We start from the raw sequence: 22,990 nt of genomic DNA on the forward strand, positions 1-22,990 counted from the left end.
CCCCCACACCGCACACCGCACCCCGCACACCGCACCCCGCGGGCGGGGCGAGGCGGGGCGGGGCGGGGGCTGCACGCGCTGACAGGCCGCGGGAGCAGCCCCGCCCCCCGCGGCCGAGCCCCGGCAGGAAGAGACGCGAAACCGCTCCCGCGCCGCGAAGCCCGTGGGGGAAGGCGCGGCTGCGCCTGCGCACAACGGGTGCCGGCGGCTGACGCTTGTTTTGTTTAGCTTTCGCAAAGGGAGGGGCTGCGGCGCGGGCCCCCGCCTCGGCCACGTGACTGGAGGAAGCGGGTCTCGCGGTTTGAATCGCGGGGGCCGCCGGGAAGGAAGGGGTGCGCGCGCGCGCGCGCGCGCGCGGAGGGCGGAGCGAGGCGTGAGTGGCGGGAGCGGCGCGCGCGGCGCGGGCCGTTTGGCGGGAGCTGGTCCCGGGAGAGCGCACAGCGCCCTGCACCGGCCTGCGGCCTCACGCCTGCCGCCGCCCGGCCCCTGCGGCCTCGGGAGCCGGGGGTGGTGCGGAGCGGCGCGGCCCTTCTCCGCCGATCCCCGGTGAGGCGGGCGGTGGAGGCCTTTTCCGCCCGTTGTCAGGCGGCGGCTGCCCGCGGAAACGGTCGTCTTCTTCCTGAGCAGAAAGTTGGGAGGGGTAAGGGTGGCTCTTGCCCTTGAGTTTGGCTTTGGTCTCCCCTCTCCTGCCAGGATGCTGGTTGCGTGCGGCATGCAGCGGTGTCACCAGGAAGCGCTAAAGAAGAACCGGGTGATGCTGGCAAAGCAGCTGGTTTTAAAAGAATTGTTGGAGCATATGATAGAGAAGGACATCATCACCATGGAGATGATGGAAGTGATACAGGTATGCAGGTTATACTCGACGGCACTGTGAGCTTTATTTCTAGTTAAGCTCAGTGTCGTTCTTGGCAGTGGCTGCATGGTAAAACTCATCCGTGTTACCCGCATATTTTAATGCGATTACGTTTGGAGCACATGCAAAGCAGTGTAGGGTTTGCTTGCAACACGTAGGAGAACTGTAAGCTGCTTTTGCCAATATGGATTTTGTCTGAGATTTACTAAATCGTTGGCTTGCATGCTGGTATGTAGTTGCGGCAGGTTGTGCTTCATGAGTCAGGTGGTATCTTGCAGTCCATTGTTGTCATTTTGTGCCTTTTTTTTTTTTTCCTTCCCATTTGTAAAAGTAGGAAGAATACCTATTTCCAAAAGAATACTGTGAAAGTAAGTAAATGAATATATTATAAACCAGTTTGTTGTGAGACTTGTGCACCTTTCACTCAAAGAATTTGTATTTCATGTGTGTTTTTGTAAATTGTGTGAAGAACCTTACATGATCCAAGACTCGCTCTCAAATGACAAATGCTGTTCATGGGCTTTTGTTACTTATCCTGAGCGGTGGGTACTATGAAGAGAAGTCATGGGAAATAGCATGGAATTACTCCCAGAGGTGTGGTAATGCACTGAAGACTGTGAAGGATGGAGATACAGGTCTTCAAAGAGAAAGCAAGCTGGAAAGGAAATGACTGAAGATGCACGTCAAGTGCATCTGAAGACTCAAGTAAGCAACTGAGGGACTTTGTAGTCCCCTAGTAAGGTTGATGGTCCTGTCATAAGAACAGATGCTGAAAAATAGAATTATGAGCTATTTGCTGGGCACAAGTGCAGGAGGTGTAAACCTGAGACTGATAAGGTTTTTTGAAAGCAATGAGGAAATGACTTCCTGATTAATTTTGACTCATTGTGTGTCAAAGGTAATGTGAAATTCCTCATGGAACCTGTCAAGGATACCTGTGCTATGTTGTGGGAGATGGAGGCAGTCTTACCTGAAACAGCTCCAATCCATAGTGAAAGAGCTCAAAGATGCAGGAAGACAGTGAAAGTCAGAGAATGAATCAAGAACTGATTGTACTGGTTTTGGCTGGGGCAGAGTTAATTTCTTCGTAGTAGCTTGTATGGGGCTATGTTTTGGGTTTGTCGTGAAAACAGCGTTGACAACACAGGGATTTTTTTCATTACTGCTGAGCAGTGCTTACACAGCATCAAGGCCTTTTCTGCTTCTCACTCCACCCCACCAGCAAGGAGGCTGGGTGGGCACAAGAAGCTGGGAGGGGACACAGCTGGGACAGCTGAGCCCAACTGACCAAAGGGATATTCCATACCATATGACGTCATGCTCAGCATATAAAGCTGGGGGAAGAAAGAAAGGGGAACGTTTGGAGTGCTGGCGTTTGTCTTCCCAAGTAACGGTTACGTGTGGCGGAGCCCTGCTTTCCTGGAGATGGCTGGACACCTGCCTGCTGATGGGAAGCAGTGAATGAATTCCTTGTTTTGCTTTGCTTGCATGTGCAGCTTTTGCTTTACCTGTTAAACTGTCTTTATCTCAACCCACGAGTTTTCTCACTTTTACCCTTCTGATTCTCTCATTAAACAATGACACTGCTGAAGTATGGGTGGTTAGTAGGGATGTTCAGTTGCTGGCCCGCAGTTAGTCATTGAAGGGGTGGGGGAGGGGAAGAAAAGGAAGAAAAAAAAAGAAAGGGAAAAAAGCCCTCTCAAAGGTAGGATAATGCCAGCGAAAATAATCTTTTGGGGAAAATGCCGCTGTAGTTCAAAAGTTTTAAACTGAGACAGAAGGGAAGAAGACTAAGGGAATCTTCCCTTCCACATGTAATTAGGTAAAAGGAGATGTAATAATACTTAGTAATGGATTATCAGTAAGGAGAAAGGTGTTATGATGGATAAGTCAGGCAAATAGTAACAACTTAGTGGAAAAATTATGCCTAATACAACATACACGCATAACTAAGAGTTTAAATGTATATGAATAGCAATAGCAGCCTGAGCAAGAGAACAAAGTGACTTGAACTACTGTTGGAGGGGATGAATCTGGAAATTGCAGCAAAAATGGAAATATGGCAGGGATAGGAGGAAGGCATTCACAACCGGAACAGTAGTACTGCAAAATACACATTGCACTAGAAGGATTAAAATGAAGGGAATGTTTGCAGGTTAGTACTAATCATAACAGCGTATAGATAAACAAAAAGTAATGTGCATTAAAAAAAAACCACTTGAGTCTTAACTTTCACTCTGTCTTAAAAAAAAACACTTGAGTCTTATCTTTCACTCTGTCTTATCTTTCATTTTTCTATTGTAGGTCTGTGAATTTGTAATAGTCTTCCACTCTCTGGCTCAAATGTGAGCAAAGGTCTTAGGAGTGCTGTTAGATAGCCTATTCTTGAAAATGTATTGTGACAACAATCATCAGGTACCTTAGTGGAAATAGGAGGAGACAAATGCCGCTGTGTCTGATGATAGAGCGTAGATTTTCTTGGATATTGTAATTGACTCGTTCTGTATATCCCCCTGCACTCCCAAAAAGTCATGAAATCAAGAAGATCTGGATAAATAGTTACGTTTTAAATCATCTTGTCTTAGAAACACAACAATTATACTGATCCTGTTGGTTTGATTTAAACTAAACAGAGGAATAAACAAATTGGTTCTGGAAATAGGGCACTTAACTTTTGTAATGTAAGAAAAGTGAAATAAACCGAGGAGCTCAGGGGGACGAAGGAAGGATGAAATTTCTTCACGTGTGAGCCACTAAACTGGTACTGAAACTTTACCACAAGTAAGAAAAAGGTGGGAGGGGAGGATGTTGCAGGAAGGGCCACTGAAGACAAAGGTGGTTGAGCTGGATGAAGAGCTCACAAGGAATACGAAGAGTAAGTAAAGAGTTTATAGGTGTTCATTGGAGAAAAATTAATAAATAAGAGCAGCTTCCTTTGACGTCCAAAATGGGGAGAGAGAGTAGGAACTGATAGGAATGAGTTTAAATTGGGTCATTCAGAAAGATACTAAACAATTTGGGTTCTTTTCAATTATAGACACTCCTAAGAAAGAATAAAGAAAAAGAATTGTATTTACTGTGTAGCAAAGATGATGTAAATATAGTTGTCTAGACGAAGGCCCAGAACAGAGGGATTTCAAACACAGAGCAAAAATGGTAGTGGAAATAAAGTGGGACAGCAGAAACAGCTGTTTTTAAGATGAAGTCCAAAATCCATTTCATTAGTGCCTTCTTGTCAGAGCATCGGATGTTCTTCCAGAGCTCTGGAATGGACCTTCAAAATTGCAGATATGATACCAAGAGCTTTCTCTTGCTTTTTAAACAACTTGAATACTCTGTATTGTAATCGAATACTATCAGATCGTGTAGATATAGAGATTTAAATGCTCTGTAACAGTAATGAAGGGATCACTGGCTTTGACAAAGTGACTTAAATTTGATTAGGAAGTTTGTCAAGCATATATGTTCTTTTCACAGATTCTGCATGTATATTCAGGCTCAATAAGAAGACTAATACTATGGGACTTTGACAGGAGTTCAGAGTTTATTGTGCAACCAGTTCCTGTTATACAGATCATCAAACTCATCTGTGAGGGTACAAAAATAAATTAAGGATGTATTAGAAAATAAAATGAAAGTAGTCTGTCTTATGAAGGTTTTACTTCTGAATGTTTGCTAAACATTATTTAGTATAACCTAAATATGGTGTTGATGTGGCAGTTACATGAGGAGGTACAGCACTTTGGGTATTTAAGGAAGCATTAAGGAAGAAGCCTGCCAAAAGCTGACTGCTGTACATACAGAGTGCAGAATATAAACATTATGGAAATTTCTTAACTTTTCAATAAAACTTAAGGTCCAATTCTTGAGGTCAGCTTGTGTTCTTAATTATGATTTATGGCTTAGAGTCATAAGTATGAAGACATATAAGGTGAAGAAGATTAATGATCCTAAGCTTGTCATAAACAGCTGCAGGTCTACTAGAAAGGAAGAAACAATTAATAGGTACTTGAAAATATCAGCTGTCAATTTACTTTATTAGGTAAAACAAAATCCACTGGGCTCAAAGCAGCATACAAGTATATGGAGCTGGTTGTCTTCTATGGACTAATACAGAAATGTTACCAGGAGAAAGGAGCGAGTATTTTCATGCTTCTGGAAAGGCACGGGTGAGATGACTGTATGAACTTCTAGTCAACAGTGCTCTGAAAGTTGAGGTTTCTGTGGGAAGAGGAAAGGGTACTTGCATTGTCAAGCAGAAGAGGCCATTTATGAGGAGGCTGAAAGAAAGTGGCTTGTTTACTATAGCAAATGGAGACTGATTTATAGAAAGAAGTTTGGTAACTAAGGGAAAGGACACTGAAGGAGAACATTGAAGTCAAGGGACATTGTTGATACAAAAATAAATGCTATTAGTCAGTCATGAATGAACATAGGTCTGAAATTTCAGAATAGGTTCATAAGCATTGGATCAACAAGATTTTGCAATATCCTTCCAAAGCCAAACTAGTTTTAACACCAAGCTTGATAAATTTTATGAAAAAAACTAAATGATGTAAAGTCTTCTGTAGCAGAGGATTTACATATGTGACTCGAGACTTTTTTTCCTGATTTTTCTGTGATTGCAAAGTGTTAGGCCTTGATTCTGTATAACTCACCAACCATTTCTTATCATCTACCAAAAGAAGAGATCTTGGATCTAAGGGTTAATTCAAAAAATATAGGATGAATTCCATGGAATTGATAAAATTTATTTTTGATACCCAATATTTTACTGATGTTTTAGTGTGTTTTAGATCTCACAGGGAAGGCTATTATTGTATAAATTATACAGTTTGTTGGCAAATGTCCTATTAATATTCTAACAATAGGACTTCCTGGGACTGTTTTAGAGATACACAAATTTAATTTTTGATTGTTACTTTTCCTCATGTACTACTATATATGACTTCATTGGTCTAAATGTTGCAGTCTATACATATGTAGTATCTTTTCGGAATTGACTGCGTAAAATAAGTATTTTACTTAACGCTTTCTGAGGGATTTGCGTTATTGGTGCATGAGACCATAAGCCATTGGGCAGGAGTGAAAACATGTTCTGGACTTCTTGTATTCAAAGAGGGGAGATAAATACTATTCCAACAGTAACTGGAAGTAAAAGTTTAGAGAGAAGAGGGCGTATTACTGTGTGTGGTAATGTGTGAATTGTTGGCTTGCTGTGTTGTCATATGCTCTCCCCCTTGAGCTAACAGGAACAGAGGAGTGGGAGTGAAGTCAACTAGGAAAAGCTATAAAAATGCATCTAGCACAGCTAAGCATAGTGATGAAACATTTACATGAAGGAAAAAAGTTGAGTTGTTCTGAAGCTCCATTTGCAATGAATTCTGTTGGGGTTTACTTTGAGTGTGGATTTTGTTTTTTCTCTGGGTCTAGGCCAAGTCTGGGAGCTTCAGCCAAAATGTGGAATTCCTCAATTTGCTGCCCAAGAGAGGCCCTAATGCCTTCTCAGCCTTCTGTGAAGCTCTACGAGAAACCAAACAGCAGCATCTGGAGGCAATGATCTTGAAGACAACATCCAACCTGAGCCATGGGATTGCAAGGGTACAACAGTTTTAAAAAAAATAAAATGGATGGACTGCATTTCAGATTGGGTTTGGGCACAAAGTGATCTGCATTTCAGATTGGGTTTGGGCACAAAGTGATCTTTTACAAATGTAAAAAAAAATAATTGTTTACAAAGGACAGGATGGGTTTTTGTTGCAAATTGAAACTTGTAGTAGCCTTAGTAAAAGCAAAGGGGAAGAAATTTGGGAAGAAGGGAATTTTCACACAGAATCACAGGATGGTACAGGTTGGAAGGAACATCTTGAGGTCATCTGATCCAACTCCTCTGGTCAAGCAGGGCCACCTAGAACCAGTTGCCTAACACCATATCCAGATGGTTTTTGAGTATCTCCAAAAATGGAGACTCTGCAACCTCTCTGGGCAACCTCCTCCAGAGCTCAGTCACCCTCACAGTAAAACGGTGTTTCCTGATGTTCAGAGGGAGCCTCCTGTGTTTCAGTTTGGGCCCATTGCCTCTTGTCTTGTCACTGGGCACCACTGAAAAGAGCCTGGCTCCATCCTCTTTGCACCCTCTCTTCAGGTGTTTGTGTACACTGATAAGATCCCCCTGAGCCTTCTCTTCTCCAGGCTGAACAGTCCCAGCTCTCTCAGCCTTTCCTCATATGTGAGGTGCTCCAGTCCCTTCATCATCTTTGTGGCCCGCTGTTGGACTCTCTCCAGTATGTCCATGCCTGCCTTGTACAGAGGAGCACAGGACTCCAGGTGCAGCCTTGCCAGAGCTGAGTAGAGGGGAAGGATCATCTCCCTTGATCTGATCTGCTGGCAACGTTCCTCCTAATGCAGCCCAGGATACCATTAGCCTTGTTTGTGGCAAGGGCAGATTGCTGGCTGATAGTCAACTTGGTGTCCACCAGGTCCCCCAAGTCCTTTTCTGCCAAGTTGCTTTCCACCTGGTGGCCCCCAGTATATATTGGTGCCTGGGGTTGTTTCTCCCCAGGTGCAGGAGTCTGCACTTCTTTTTGTTGAACTGCACAAGGTTCCTGAATGTTCTTACATCCAACATGTTCTTAATTGATGTGTCATCAAAACCCAAAAGCTGCAAAGAAAATACTTTCTCTGAAATGTTTTAATTTAGCATTCAATGATTCTCTGATTCAAAAGTTACTAAAAGCTAGTCTTCTCTGTTGATGAGAGAGGGACTCTTCTTTCTTTGTTATTTTTATTTTCACCTTTTCACTATCTGCAGTTGTCGGCATTGGACTAAAGGAAGAATTTAATAAAGATTCAGTATTCTCAGTGCATTGACAAGAATGGAATCTTGCCGTAAACATATTTTATACAAAGGAAGGAAGATCAGACATTTTTGAGCAGATGTGTTCCCTTATTAAAATGTAGGATTTATTAGGCCACCCTTTCTATTTTTTTGTTTTCAATTGTGCTTTGCTATTCAAACAGTGAAATCTTGAAAGCAAATAGAAAGATAGGAATCACTGGACAAGTCAAGTTTTGGCAAAAATGGGGATGATATGACCTCAGTGTAAGGTTTCCAAACTGGGGATTTGGGTAGAAGTAGAGATGTGCAAAGAAGGGAAGGAATTTTGCATTGACAGAAAATGCTTCTGCTATCTTGTCATGGTGTTTCATTTGGTTGTGAACCATAATACTATTTTTTAAGTCATATATATGTGTATGTAAATACATGTATCTTTGTTCTATGATACCTACAGGCTTGTATCATAGAGAAAAAAATAGCTGGTTTATGCTATTCTTTTTCATGGATTTATTGGATGTCTTGTAGCTTGAACACTGTTACGGATCAAATCTTCCATTCCCTGCCAGTGAATCATGTAATTCAAAGAGACCGCGCTGGATTGGTGAGTTGCACATGACATCATGAATACTTGATTGGCTATCTGGTTGGTTGTTTCTAATTTCTTAATACGCTCTTAATTCAGTTCTAGAAATAAGCTTGCCATCACTTTGCTCATCTCAGGAATGCAAACTTGACAGTGAACTGACCACATTATAGTCAGATGCAGGAGGTAGGATTAGCCTAGAAAATGAAAGTGAAATAGCATATTGGAAGAGAGAACCCAATCAGTTTCTAGTCAGCTTCATTTATTCTTACAGGAAATTTTGTTGCTTAAACAGTACATGTCAGTAAAATTTTAGATTTTTCAAAGATTTTCTTCTTTGTTTTAAGATTTGTAGTAGGGTTTAATTGAACTAGAGCTGTGGAAAAATACTGATTTGGGACAGTATTGCTTAACTTAGACTTCCTTCTTAGCAAATAAGTTTAAGTACAAGGCCTTATATAGGTTACATGGGCCCAACGTAGATTTCTGTGGCTTCTGTCGAGTGCAGCAAACCAGCTTTTCTTTAGCAAGCATTTGTGACTTAGATCAGGGAACTAGTTGTTGGAATGAATCTCTTTGCTAGTTTTCCTGTTGCCTCTGGTAATGCCTGGAGTAGTCATGTTCCCTAGCCACAGCTCTAACTGTGTGCTGGTTACTAGGAGCGCTCTCTGGTGTTAAAGAACAAGTGTCTGGATTTTGAAGGCTTTTTTTTATGTAGGTGCAAAGGTTTTAGGGTTGGGTTGTTTTGTTTTTTTAGAGCATCTGTTCCTCCAACCAGGAGAGCCACGTCTCAAAAGGCTGAAAAAGGATTTCAAAGGAGATCGTGAATGTCATTATCTCTGTTTCTTCAGGACAGGGGAGTGAGTGTTTGTCTGCAAATGGCAAATTGTTGATTGTCATTCCCCTCATCTGCTGTTATCCAGAGGAAATAGTTGTTCAGAGGCAGATAAACAAAAAAGGGCATTGCACTTTATGGAAGTTAGAAATGTCTAGTTTGATCACTTATGCGTATGTTCGGCAAAAAATAAATAATTGTATCCAGTGAGCATGGGAGGCCTTTTATGAAAGGAAAAGCACTATATGAATATTTCTAGCAATGGTTTCTCAGCCTGACTGTGAAAGGAATAATATACTGTACAAAATGACAGAAAGCACATGGCTCTAATTTAGATGAGAATTCTGTTTTCATACTGTGTAGAACCAAATTTTCTAGGCCTTAGATAAGGCTAATCTACATACAAGACAAAAAAAAGTTGCCACTTAAAATTATAAAAAAATAAGTATACCATTCCGGTACTTTTGTTTTTTCTGCTATGTTTCGTTGTGTGTCTGTAGTCCCTGATCAAGCAAAATTTTTAGAGGTAAGAATAGTATAATACAGGAATATGCCTAATACCACTTACTTCAGAATTTGCAAGTTACTGCCTTAATGCAGAGGCTTTGTAGTTGGAATTTGTTATTATTATTGATATGTTTGTTTTGCACAGAACCAATGGAACATTCATTGGATAATGGAGATGGTCCCTCGATTCCTCCAGTGAAGTACTGCACTCCTGAATTTTATCATGATCATTGGCACTTGGTAAGTGGTTGACAGAAAATCTCCTTAAGATGTAAAAGATGTGAGGTGTTTGGATATATCGACTGAACACGTGCTACTTAAAACTGAGTCAAAATGCATGCTTCATTGGGATGCAGATCAGTGTTGTGCTATTTGTGTAACTTAAGGATGTTACCAGTCATGTTTGATTTGATGTAGTTCTCATTTACAAGTGTCAAGAAATCCTGAGGAGTTCTGTAACTCTATATAAATCTCTGCCTCTGGTTCTTGTTCATGAAGAGCTCTGTGAAATGCCTTCTGTTCTGTAGCTCCGTGTCAGCTGTCAGTATTATTGCCTCATATTTATTTGTCTGCATCCTCATCATCTTCTGTGTGATGACACACTCTGCAAATGACTGTAAGATACTAGAACTGTGTTTCAACTAGTAGTCACAGTCTTGGCTGTGTTAATTGCCAACTTGTACCCAGAAGGGTCTCGCCTTAGGCTCAAGAACCAGATCAGGATTCTGTGCTGCGTAGTACTGGGTAGAACCACCTGAATTTCTATTCTTCTGCAGTGTTAGAAGTTATGTAGGTAGTCTAATTACTTTTTGTTTATTCTGTTTTTAAAGCATAGGTTGTGGTGGGGTGGGCTTAGGGAAAAAAAATCATTTTGTGTAATGGGACAGACACTTTACTAGGGTTACACAATGTGCTAACACTTAACGATTCTGTCACAGGCTCTGTGTATAGCAAAACAGATTTTTTTTTTTTTTTTAAACTATTGGGGAGACCTAATTAGGCAGCGTCAGTGTGAGCTTGACTTGCTTCCTTTTACATCTGCTCCTGGATACACCCTTTCTGATATGCTCCTTTGGTATTAAATTTCACTTCCAATTTACAGCAGTGTTAGTAACTGATGTACTATTGATTTGTTGTTGTTAGAGTGGGAGGGGCAGAGAGGAAACTTATTTTGAAGACACCCCTCTTAAATTAGTTCTTTCCCTTTTAATCTTTTTTGCCAGCCACATAATTTTCAGGATCAGTGACTGACAGTCCCTTGCTATTAAAATTGCAGTCACGTGCTATTTTACATCTCTGTCTGCTCCCAACAGCAATTAAGAAATGTAAGCTAAATTTTACAAAGGCCTGAAGCCTTTGATGGGGGTGATGGAATTATGTGGGTGCTGGGGTGAGGGTGGGGAAAGGGGAAAAAAGTTAGCAAGACCTAATTCACAGTTTGAAATGTATAAGCTGTGTTTCTTTTAAAACGAAAAATAAGGCAAGCTAGTAAAACATCTTAATAATAGTGTTGTAGGATCATCAGTTGTGGAGACTTGCAAATACAGTTGTCTCTGGGACCCTTTACAATACAAACATATGTTTTATTTGTTAAAAAAAAAAAATCCTTCAAAAATTTGACCTCTACTATTTTTTGTGCCTTCACAATCGAGAAATCCTGCATATATCATATCAGGCTGGTATGTAGGGACTGCTGTTCTACTCTAATTATTTCCTTGTGTAGTCTAAATTTACCAATTTTAAATTTTCTTCTCAGGCCTATAAACTGATATCAGAACCCCGAGGCTTAGCGCTTATTCTCAGCAATGTCCATTTCAGCAGTGAGAAGGACTTGGAGTATCGTGCAGGGGGAGATGTGGACTGTACTTCCCTGGAGATGCTTTTCAAGCATCTCGGGTATCAAGTGACTGTCTTTCATGATCAAACTGCACAGGTAAGGGGGATGGATCCCGGTACTTCACAACCAGTATGGATGAGAGTTTGTAACTCTTAATAAACATGTTAAGAGGTTCCCTTTGGCATAACTAAGCTTGAACAGGAAGATGTGAATGGTCACTTAGGAGTAGAAAATAAGGATAAATTGGATGATGTCTGCTAGCATGCTGACAAACATGAAGAAGCTTGGAAGGAGAGGACTTTATGATGGAAAGTAGGATCACAAAGGACCACAAGAGGGGAGAAAGGACGACAAGGGGGAGAAATCGGCAGCCCAGCTCAAGTGCATCTATACCAATGCACGCAGCATGGGCGGCAAACAGGAGGAGCTGGAAGCCATTGTGCAGCGGGGTAGCTATGACTTAGTCGCCATCACGGAAACGTGGTGGGATGAGTCTCACGATTGGAGTGCTGCAATGGACGGCTATAAGCTTTTCAGAAGGAACAGGCGAGGAAGGAGAGGCGGTGGAGTAGCCCTGTATGTTAGGGAATGCTTCGACTGTCTAGAGCTCAATGATAGTGATGACGAGGTCGAGTGCTTGTGGGTAAGGATGAGGGGGAAGGCCAACAAGGCAGATATCCTGCTGGGGGTCTGTTATAGACCACCTGGCCAGGAAGAGGAGGCAGACGAAATATTCTACCAGAGGCTGGCAGAAGTCTCCCAGTCGCTAGCCCTTGTTCTTGTGGGGGACTTCAACTTTCCGGATGTCTGCTGGAAATACCACACGGCAGAGAGGAAACAGTCGAGGAGGTTCCTGGAGTGTGTGGAGGATAACTTCCTGACGCAGCTGGTAAGCGAGCCCACCAGGGGAGATGCCTCGCTTGACCTGCTGTTCACGAACAGAGAAGGGCTGGTGGGAGATGTGGTGGTCGGAGGCCAGCTTGGGCTTAGCGACCATGAAATGGTAGAATTTTCGATACTTGGTGAAGTAAAGAGGGGGGCCAGCAAAACCGCTACCATGGACTTCCGGCGGGCGGACTTTGGCCTGCTCAGGACACTGGTCGAGAGGGTCCCTTGGGAGATGGTCCTGAAGGGCAAAGGGGTCCAGGAAGGCTGGACGTTCTTCAAGAAGGAAGTCTTAATGGCGCAGGAGCGGGCTGTCCCCATGTGCCGCAAGAAGAACGGGCAGGGAAGGCGACCGGCCTGGCTGAACGGGGAGCTCTGGCTGGGACTCAGGGAAAAAAGGAGAGTTTATCACTTGTGGAGGAAGGGTCAGGCAACTCAGGAAGAGTACAGGGATCGCGTTAGGTCGTGCAGAGAGGAAATTAGAAAGGCAAAAGCCCGGCTAGAACTCAACCTGGCCACTGTCGTGAGAGACAACAAAAAATGCTTTTATAAGTATGTTAATGACAAAAGGAGAGCCAAGGAGAATCTCCATCCTCTATTGGATGCGGGGGGGAACGTTGCCACCAAGGATGAGGATAAGGCTGAGGTACTCAACGCCTTCTTTGCCTCAGTCTTTAGTAGTCAGAATGGTTATCCTCAGGGTACTCAGCCCCCTGAGCTGGAAGACAGGGACGACGAGCAGGATAAACCCCCCATAATTCAAGAGGATGAAGTTCATGACCTGCTATGCCACCTGGACGTTCACAAGTCTATGGGGCCGGATGGGATCCACCCGAGGGTTCTGAGGGAGCTGGCGGAGGAGCTTGCCGAGCCGCTCTCCATCATTTACCAGCAGTCCTGGTTAACTGGGGAGGTCCCGGACGACTGGAGGCTCGCCAATGTGACTCCCATCTACAAGAAGGGCCGGAAGGAGGATCCGGGGAACTACAGACCGGTCAGCCTGACCTCGGTGCCGGGGAAGATCATGGAGCGGTTGGTTTTGAGGGTGCTCACGAGCCATGTCCGGGACAACCAGGGGATCAGGCCCAGCCAGCACGGGTTCATGGAAGGCAGGTCCTGCTTGACCAACCTGATCTCCTTCTATGACCAGGTGACCCGCCTCGTGGATGAGGGAAAGGCAGTGGATGTGGTCTACTTGGACTTCAGTAAGGCCTTTGACACTGTCTGCCACAGCATTCTCCTAGAGAAGCTGGCGGCTCACGGCCTAGACAGGTACACTCTTCGCTGGGTAAAAAACTGGCTGGACGGCCGAGCCCAGAGAGTTGTGGTGAACGGAGTTAAATCCAGTTGGCGGCCGGTCACGAGCGGTGTTCCCCAGGGCTCAGTTTTGGGGCCGGTCCTGTTCAATATCTTCATCAATGATCTGGATGAGGGGATCGAGTGCTCCCTCAGTAAGTTTGCAGACGACACCAAGTTGGGCGGGAGTGTTGATCTGCTGGAGGGTAGGAAGGCTCTGCAGAGGGACCTGGACAGGCTGGATCGATGGGCCGAGGCCAACTGTATGAGATTCAACAAGGCCAAGTGCCGGGTCCTGCACTTCGGCCACAACAACCCCAGGCAACGCTACAGGCTTGGGGAAGAGTGGCTGGAAAGCTGCCCAGAGGAAAAGGACCTGGGGGTACTGGTTGACAGCCGGCTGAACATGAGCCGGCAGTGTGCTCAGGTGGCCAAGAAGGCCAACGGCATCCTGGCCTGTATCAGAAATAGTGTGGCCAGCAGGAATAAGGAGGTGATCGTGCCCCTGTACTCGGCACTGGTGAGGCCGCACCTCGAATACTGTGCTCAGTTTTGGGCCCCTCACTACAAGAAGGACATGGAGGTGCTGGAGCGTGTCCAGAGGAGGGCAACGAAGCTGGTGAAGGGCCTGGAGCACAAGTCTTATGAGGAGCGGCTGAGGGAACTGGGGTTGTTTAGCCTGGAGAAGAGGAGGCTGAGGGGAGACCTCATCGCGCTCTACAACTACCTGAAAGGAGGGTGTAGCGAGGTGGGTGTTGGTCTCTTCTCCCAAGTAACTAGCGATAGGACAAGAGGAAATGGCCTCAAGTTGCGCCAAGGGAGGTTTAGATTGAACATTAGGAAAAATTTCTTTACTGAAAGAGTGGTCAGGCCTTGGAACAGGCTGCCCAGGGAAGTGGTGGAGTCACCATCCCTGGAGGTATTTAAAAGACGTGTAGATGAGGCCCTTAGGGACATGGTGTAGTGGGCATGGTGGTGTTGGGTTGACGGTTGGACACGATGATCTTAGAGGTCTTTTCCAACCTCTATGATTCTATGATTCTATGATTCTATGATTCTATTCTAGTCTGACCTCTTACAGTGCAAGGGGCAAGAATTTCTAGACCACACCTGGCACATGTGATAAAACCACAAATGAGTAAAGACTCCAGTTTAATCTAGATAGGATAGCAGATCACTGGAAAAGTCTAAAAGTTTAAACTTTGCAAATATTTGACCTAGTCTTTGCAAGTGTAAGCGATGTTTTCATGTCTTTTCACTGATGGAGTCAATTGCCATCCTATTTATCAGTCTTCCAGTATCCATGCAGTTAAGTTCTGCTTATCAGTTGATTTCTTCTATGTTAAATCCATATGTTAAATCCTATGTTAAAACCAACTCAGATACTTGCTGCATCCCCCTGTTGGCCATATAGAAATGTAGATGTCCCAAGTGATTCCTACTTCACAATGTTATACTTAGGACTGAATATTACATAAAACAACAAGAACATTTTGCTGTTTTTTTTATGAAACACATGTCTTCTGTCCTGTAAATTTGATGTACATAGGGTTTATTTCGTAACAGGAGGACCATTTGTGTTTTCCCAATGTGTACATTGACCCACTTGCCCTGTGCAAGTCTGGAAAGCATTTTTTTTTCTCTCCTCCAGGAGATGCAGAAGGCATTGGAGAGATTCTCTAAGCTGCCAGATCATCGGGATGTGGATTCCAGTATTGTAGCTTTACTTTCCCACGGTGTGGAGGGTGGAGTTTATGGCAGTGATGGCAAACTACTACAGGTATATTCCCGTGACCTCATGTGATGTGGTGTTGTAGGTTATATCTTGGAAAGTAACAATGGAAAGAGGAAAAAAGTAAAAAAAAAAAAAAAAAAAAAAGAGAGAGAGAGAGACAGTGAAGAGATTGGAGACTGAGAATTTACATTTTTTAAAAACGAAAAAATAAGGGCTTGTGGGAAGGAAAGGACAGAGGTCTGTTTATGAGAGGTCTATAAGATAAAAAATGTCATAGAAATAGGACAGGTAGGAGAAGTTATTTCATTCTCCCTTTGTGTACAAGTATTAGGTAGAGTGCATGAACTCAAACTGGGAGTTTGAGGGGAAGGTTTGAGGAGCTGGGGGGAAAGGGATATATTTGTCACATGATGAGTTTGGTGATAAAGGAGAAAATATCAAGACTGGTGAGGTAATTATCAAAATACAGGGAAGCAAGATGAGACTGGGTTTGGCTCACAGAAGGCTGCAGTGAAGAATATTTATCTTCTTTCTTCTCTCAGTTGCAGGAGGCTTTCCGGCTCTTTGATAATGCAAACTGTCCAAATCTCCAGAATAAGCCCAAAATGTTCTTTATTCAGGCCTGCCGGGGAGGTGAGTGCCCAAATAAAGCCATGTATTTGGCATGCCATTAAGGCTCATTTTACACACATACACACCCTCACATTCAATTTGCTGTCAACTCTCCTCTTTGCTTCTCTCAGGTGTAAGTGGGACCCATATTCACCTCCCTCTGCCCTGCTGCTGCCACTGCATCTGTTGCTCTGTAAGTGTCTTTTGCTCTGCATGAGGTGTGTGCATTGACTTGCAGACCCCAGAGCACCTTAGTGATAAAAAGCTCTACCGTATCCCACTCATATATGGAGGCTTTCTCTTGCTATGCCTGCAGTAGGGGGAGTGGGGCATATGGTGCATCAAATTGCAGCACAGCATGGAGTGGTACACTAGCACTGGAGTCTTGTCTGAGGTCCTGTCTTTCTCTTGATCCAGGATGTGTGTGTTTCTCTGGTGGTGTTGTCTCTCAAGCTATCAGGCTTCAAGTCATCTTTTTTTTTTTTCCCCCCTTTACCCTATCCTGCTTTCAACCTCCAGATGACCTTTCCTTACACCCTTTTCCACATACTGTTGTAGTTACAGAATTCCTTTCTTGTTTCTCGTAGACTTGTTCTTTTTCCACTCTTTCTGTTCCTATTTTTTTTTAATTCTGCTGTTCATTTTCCTTCCTTTTGTAACTAAACACTTGTCTGTAACTAACTATCTTTCAGATCTGCTAATGACCAAATTTTTCTCTAAAGTGTTTGGACTTTTTGAGATCGCTGTGAAACTGCAGATACTCCAAAGAGAAGTTCTGTCTTAGAAAGCTTTGTGTTTTCCCTTTTGATGGAGAAGCTTTTCCAGCGTATATGCTTTTTCCCCTTCTTTTCCCTTGTTCCTTGCGATTGTCTCCCTTTTTCATTTTTAGCTGAGCTTTATAGTTTGTCCTCTAGCCAAGAGAATGTTTCCTTCACCTGTTACCTACTCGTGTTTAATCCCAATGCAGAGAAAAACCTAAAGTCTACATGAAGTATTTTGGGTATCAAAAATATTTGATCCTTTAAGCATTTGGAAATATTGTAATGTGCATGTTTACAATATGAATTGAATGTGATTGTTTTCCTTATGTTATTGAACCTTTAGATACTCTTGAACAAATGTGAATATGCAGACTCATAACAGTGTGGAAATAAGTGTAATAAGCCAGAAGTGGCAGCTGACCTAATTAGGTAATTAGGATTATTTGACTGTGATGTTACCATAATGGATCTGTTCACATCAACGAATCAGGCTTGGTCTTCCTATTCCCAAAAAGGTTTCAGTTAAGAAAGCTATGCAAAATGCTGCAGAACGGGGATACTGCAATAGGCAAAGGATTGCGACTCAAGCAACTGAAAGGGAAAAATCTTTCTTTAATTTAAAAAAAAAAAAAAAAAAGAACAAAACTGCCTTTTTTACCCTCTCTTAAACCTTGATTAATAGTTGGAGGAGAAAGCCAGTTACAAAGTAATTGAGCTGCCAACAAAAATGTGTGCCTTTTAATGTTAGCATTTAAAGGTTAGACTAGCCAATACTTTTTTTTTTTAAAGCAGCATTTAAGACTGTATAAATAGTGTGGACAACTTTAGATTAGTAGTCAGTCTCCCTATGCCATGCAAGTTAGCCGGAACCAGTTGAAACAAAATGAGAAATACATAGGTTATTCTTTTTCCCTAAGTTTATGTAATAGCCCTTATCTATCTTCTATTAATGACACATTTAAAATGTAGATAAAGAAGAGTTGGTACAGTCTACTTCCAACGGGCCTTTGGCAGGAGTCTACTAAAGACTTGAAGTAGTCCACCTACAGTCATGGGTCAAAAAACGGCGGCAACAGAAAGCAACGGGAAAAGACAAATAGTCAGATTTCATTATGACATAAAACGAGACTTTGAAGCTGCTCTAACGTTTGTGTTTAATAGAGTAGTTGATCCAGAAAAGTGAAGAACTGTGGTAAATACTGACAAATAGGTAGTTAGCAGTTATTTAAATCAATCGGGAAAACAGCCATCTGGGACCTTCAGTGAAATTTAAACAGACTGGAATCAATCTGGATGGCAGTTTTTGGTGATATAAATTAGACGTTAAATATGCAGAGGAATATCCTGATAGGGTTAGTGCTTTACAGTTTTTAGTTACGTTGATAAGTTGACTGGAATGGTGTTTGAAGACAAATGCATGAGGAAGACATCTAATTCTGAAGCTTTAATCAAAAAGGTTTTGATTTTATACATTATGGGATGATGACAGTGAATAATATAGCTTGACTGTAAAATTATCTGAGTCTTAGCTGAAATAACATACACTGTGAACTGTACACTAAATTTTTAAGAAGATATAGAACTAAAAGGATTTGGAGAAGTGTGATAAAAGAGATGAAAAAAGTGTGGTTAAAAATGGAAAAATTTGCATTGCTACCTTAAAGAGATAATGAAGGAATTTAATGGAAGTAATCATGAAATTTTGAGCTATGGAGGCTTAATTATAGGCTATATCTAACCTGTCAGACAATCACACCCCTCACACTGCTGCTTTCATTTTTGAGGAAAAGAACAAAGTTGCTGAGTTATGAACTGGCCATTTCCTGTGCATAATTATGAGGTGCCACTAGTGCCACTGTCTGTAAAAGGGTTAGAAATCCAAATGCATTTCTTAGGCATGACCTGGCAACAAAAACCTAGAGCCATCATAACAGGAAGGCCTCTGAAATGGACGCTTATGCCTCCTAAGACTAGAATCTGTCCCATGCTATTATGAAGTAAGTAGAATAGTAGATTCTCCTCTTACAACAAAAGAACAAAAGGGCAAAATTATATAGAAAACCTGTAACATGTAGCTTTATTTTTCTTACAACATAGATGGACTATTAAAGTTATTGGACTATTAAAGTTATTGCCATTAAGCAGTTAGTCTAGATTACAATGGAAACTCTGCATCATGTAAACAACCAATTGAGAATATCTACATTTGTCATAATACAAACTAATGAATCCTGAAAAGGACATTAAATGTTCTCCAGGTTTTAAACTAATCTCCGTGTACGGGAGTTCTCTCTCTCATGTTTGGGAACAAATTACTTTGCATTTTACTATTGCACAATTTATGCTTTTGATTGAAACAAGTGATATTATAGTCAGGATTTAGAAGTAGGTGAGATATTTGGTGCATGTTTTCTTCATGTCTTGGAGGGAGACCTTAGCAACTAAAATTATAGCTGTCATTTGAGTTCTGCAATAAGTAGATAGTTAGCATTGCAAATTAGACTAGACATTTTTGGACACTTCTAAGATAGGTAAAAGTGGAAAATAGGAACTTTTAGGGCTAGGCACCAAATCCTTCCATGCATGGTGAAGAATTATCAGAAACTTCTTTGCTTTCCAGTTATCCCATGATTTGCATAGGAAAAGAGAGGGAAAAAAAATCAGTCGGCATGTGGACTAACAGTCACGTTAGGTTGAGCAGGTTCAGCACTTGCTGATATCTGCATTAGTTTGTGCAGAAGAACTTTCAGATGAGTTTTAAAAACAACTGAAAAAGCTTAAAGTTCATGCAAAAGCTTTCTGCTTGACAGCAGTTGTGACATTGCTGATCAGAGCCCAAAAGTAAGGAGGTACAGGAAAACTACATGTAGTAATTCAGGATAATGTCGTCTTTTTTTTTTTTCCTCCCCCTCCCCCCCCCCGCCTTGTTTATTGCCCCCCCAGATGAGACAGACCGGGGAGTGGATCAGAGAGATGGGAAAGAATGGTCAGATTCCCCAGGCTGTGAGGAAAGTGATGCAAACAAGGAAGAAAATCTCAAGCTGCGTCTGCCTACATGCTCTGATATGATCTGTGGTTATGCTTGTCTGAAAGGTACTGTGGAGAGGCCCTAACGGTTAGGGCATAAGGAGGTTTTGTGTCTGTGTTCCCCAGAAACGGCATCATACACACTTTCTTCTCAGGCACTGCGGCCATGCGAAACACCAAGCGTGGATCCTGGTATATCGAGGCTCTGACATCTGTGTTTGCGGAGGATTCCCGAAACACTCATGTGGCTGACATGTTGGTGAAGGTGAGCTGGAGTGTCTTTCCTCTCCCACTCTTACCTGGTTTCTGAAGAGCCTTCCAGTGCTTCAGATTGCTAGGATTAATCTACTATTAAAGCAATTTTTCGTGCCTTGTTTGTAGCAAAGTTATTACTTCTTTCCCCCCTTTTTTTTAATATATATATGTGTGTGTGTGTGTATATGTGTGTATATATATTTTAATATATATATTATATATATTTTTTTATATATATATTTATATACAGTTCCATAGCAGTTTAACGAAAATAAAAATGCTGTTTCTTTGATTCCTTCCATTTCACTTGTGCGGTTGCATGGTGAACTTATGAGAAGAATTAATCTGGCTTGCCAAGAATTACTTTTCTTCTATAGTAATAATTTTTTTTCAGGTGGATTTGTTCCCTGAACTGGTTCACCAGATAGCTGCACAAGCACTTGTGCTCACATAAGGGAAAGATTAAGAAAATGGAGGAAGAGGGAGTGAAGACAGCAGTGTGACCATGGCAACTTGAGCTTTATCCTCCTTTAATTTAGAAAGACAATACATAGGGGACTACTTAATAAATTAAACAGAATAATCTGAATACAGAAAGCAATGACATTTTTCTTACTTCTGTCTTCTTAATCCTTCCAGTAATTTTTTTTTTTTTAATCTCACATCTAGGTGAATAGGCAAATCAAGCAACGAGAAGGTTATGCCCCAGGCACAGAATTTCACCGCTGCAAGGAAATGTCAGAATATTGTAGCACGCTCTGTCGGGACCTTTACCTGTTTCCTGGCTATCTGCCAGGAAAATAACCCTGCCAGCTGTGTTGGAAGAGAGATACTGCCAAAGCTGAACTTTGAGTATGGATGTCTACGTTTTCATTCTTATGGGCTGCGACATCAGATGCACAAGCAAGGAATGCTTGTTTTTATCTGGCCAGTCCAAATCTTCATGTCTTTCTAAAATAACCTGGCAATTTTCTTTGTAATCTGATTCAGTTCAGGGTTTAAAAGTCTAATATCCTGACTTATTCCCTGTGTATAGAAATTGATGGAAAGAGGATCAGCACTGGAACTGAGAAGAAGTGGGAACATCCTTTGGAAGGAGACATGAGGACATTTGTAAGCAAAGTGAATGTGAAAAGGGAAACAGACTATTGATACAATTTTTTTAAAAGCTAAGCCTTTCTGAAAGGAAAATTATTCATAAAATGCGACTTATCTTATGCTTGTATTTTAAAATTTTTAAATACTTTCTGCCTGGTTCTTCATGCAGGACAGTCAGCTCCTGTGCACATTAGAAAAGGGCTCCCTTGTGAAGGAGAATCGTTTCCCTCTCTAAAATGGAAGGTTATTGTTTTCAGTACTTGACACTTTCCTATTCATCTTGATCACTTAAAAGTCTGTTTTTGCATATTCCTTCTGTAGCCAAGTTATCAAGAGAACTACAAGACATCCCAGGTTATCAACAAAAAAATAGAGATCCAGGATTTCTCGTACAGACAAATAAGCCTCCATAAACTGCCCCAGAAATAGTTTTGAATCTAGAAATTCTAGATTAGGTCCCCTTAGTCCCGAGAGTGAACAACTGCATGGAATATTACTTTTGAGGAATTTGTTTGCCATAATACCTGTGTGTCACAACAGGCATAGCATTCAATCCACCAACTTCTCAGGAGTCTGTAAATTGCACTGTACAACTGAATCCCTGAAACCTTACAGCCTTGCACAAAAGGATCTTTTGTCTTTTGTTTAATTAACAAAAATATTCAAGGCAGCTCTTTACAGTCTAAGCATGTTGCTTGGATTATTTATCACTGCACTTTGTTTCCCTTTTAAATGAAAGGGAAGAGTTTCATATTATTACCCTGTTACGTGAGTTTTCTTTCTTCAGCCATGATCATTTAAAGCTGTTTGTTTAGCTAATATTGTTTGCAAAGTGTCATTTCAACTGGTCAATAAGAAATGTTGTGGCATAATCCATCATTTCTTCTGGAAATTTCCTACACAGTCTCTCCACGCTGTAATTTGTCTCTTGCTTGTGTCCAGTTGCAGTTATTCCCATCTGATGTGATGTGGGAGATGGGCATTGTTCTCTTTATGGTAGAGCGTAAATCCTGATATACTGGCTTACATATGGACTACAGTCTGTTCACTTGAGTCTCGATATTCTCCATTTTGTAGCAGTAACTTGGCATAGTTCCTGGCTTACTCTTTTTGTGTAAGTGTGGCTTTTAAAATATTTTTTCAGGATAGAATTATGAATAGGAAGAACAAAAGGGATATGGAGGGAGGCTGCAAAATGAGGCATGTGGTTTTTTCTTTTGTTCTGCCTAGGAAAATGAAGGCTGTGTTTCCTCCAGCTGACAAAGGTGCAGCATTAACATGTATCTTGCACTTATCTTAGACACAACATGTGATAAACAGAACAAGGATCATACTTGCCAATTGGTGCCTTACTCTGAAGTTTAAGATAGCAGTTTAGAGGCTGTTGTGCCTCCCTGGAGTATAAACATTTTCTTCCTGAGTGCTCCCTCTTTGAAATGGTGCAATATTTTACAGATACGTATATTGATGAAGCAGTCCACTCTGATGGATTAGATTTCTGTAGGATTGCATCAATTTGCATTATCACTGCCACTTTCATATATACTTTTTGTATACTTGTATTTTACTGCCTTGAGGTGTCAAAATAAAGAATTCTTGTTTGATTATCTGTGCAGTATCTTCCATTTGGAGAGTTACTGTGCCAAAATGGAGCTTCTCTGTATAGAGGATTCTTGCATAATTTCTTGAGATAGTACCTCCCAGAGGCACTTTTGAACTCTCAGGCAGAAGCCTGCTACTTGCTAGCTGCAACCAATATGGGGCTGTTTGTGAATTTTGATAGCGCCTGGAGTAAACTAAAGTTAATACATTTTTAATAAAGAGGTATGAGGCAGAACCACCAGTTAGGAGGCTGATGTTGTGCTTCA

General features: G+C 41.9%; 1 protein-coding gene across 4 annotated transcripts; it reads left to right on the forward strand.

The window, feature by feature from the left end:
• The first annotated feature begins 229 nt into the window (after positions 1-229).
• CASP2 (caspase 2) lies at positions 230-22,729 on the forward strand. 4 transcript variants are annotated; one of them, XM_075164405.1, is made up of 11 exons: positions 230-373; positions 694-844; positions 6,287-6,454; positions 8,217-8,292; positions 9,762-9,856; positions 11,373-11,549; positions 15,286-15,414; positions 15,912-16,002; positions 19,686-19,835; positions 19,925-20,034; positions 20,694-22,729. In XM_075164405.1, exons 2-11 carry the CDS (start codon positions 695-697, stop codon positions 20,826-20,828), a joined length of 1,281 nt encoding a protein of 426 aa, XP_075020506.1. In that variant the 5' UTR covers positions 230-373; position 694; the 3' UTR covers positions 20,829-22,729. The 4 variants fall into 4 exon arrangements, with proteins under 4 accessions (XP_075020506.1, XP_075020523.1, XP_075020512.1 ...); XM_075164411.1 differs by lacking the exon at positions 230-373 and having other exon boundaries at positions 385-844; positions 20,694-20,876; positions 21,061-22,729; XM_075164417.1 differs by lacking the exons at positions 230-373; positions 694-844 and adding an exon at positions 4,902-5,022.
• Positions 22,730-22,990: the final 261 nt, after the last annotated feature.

This window comes from Calonectris borealis, chromosome 1 (assembly GCF_964195595.1).
Source record: "Calonectris borealis chromosome 1, bCalBor7.hap1.2, whole genome shotgun sequence".
Taxonomy (NCBI): domain Eukaryota; kingdom Metazoa; phylum Chordata; class Aves; order Procellariiformes; family Procellariidae; genus Calonectris; species Calonectris borealis.

Bases quoted from the DNA above. Each gene is read 5' to 3' on its own strand.
- CASP2 (XM_075164405.1), top strand. From the start codon at position 695: ATGCTGGTTGCGTGCGGCATGCAGCGGTGTCACCAGGAAGCGCTAAAG. The intron at 9,857-11,372 runs GTAAGTGGTTGA...TTTTCTTCTCAG, and splicing joins ATCATGATCATTGGCACTTG to GCCTATAAACTGATATCAGA. The intron at 20,035-20,693 runs GTGAGCTGGAGT...TCTCACATCTAG, and splicing joins TGGCTGACATGTTGGTGAAG to GTGAATAGGCAAATCAAGCA.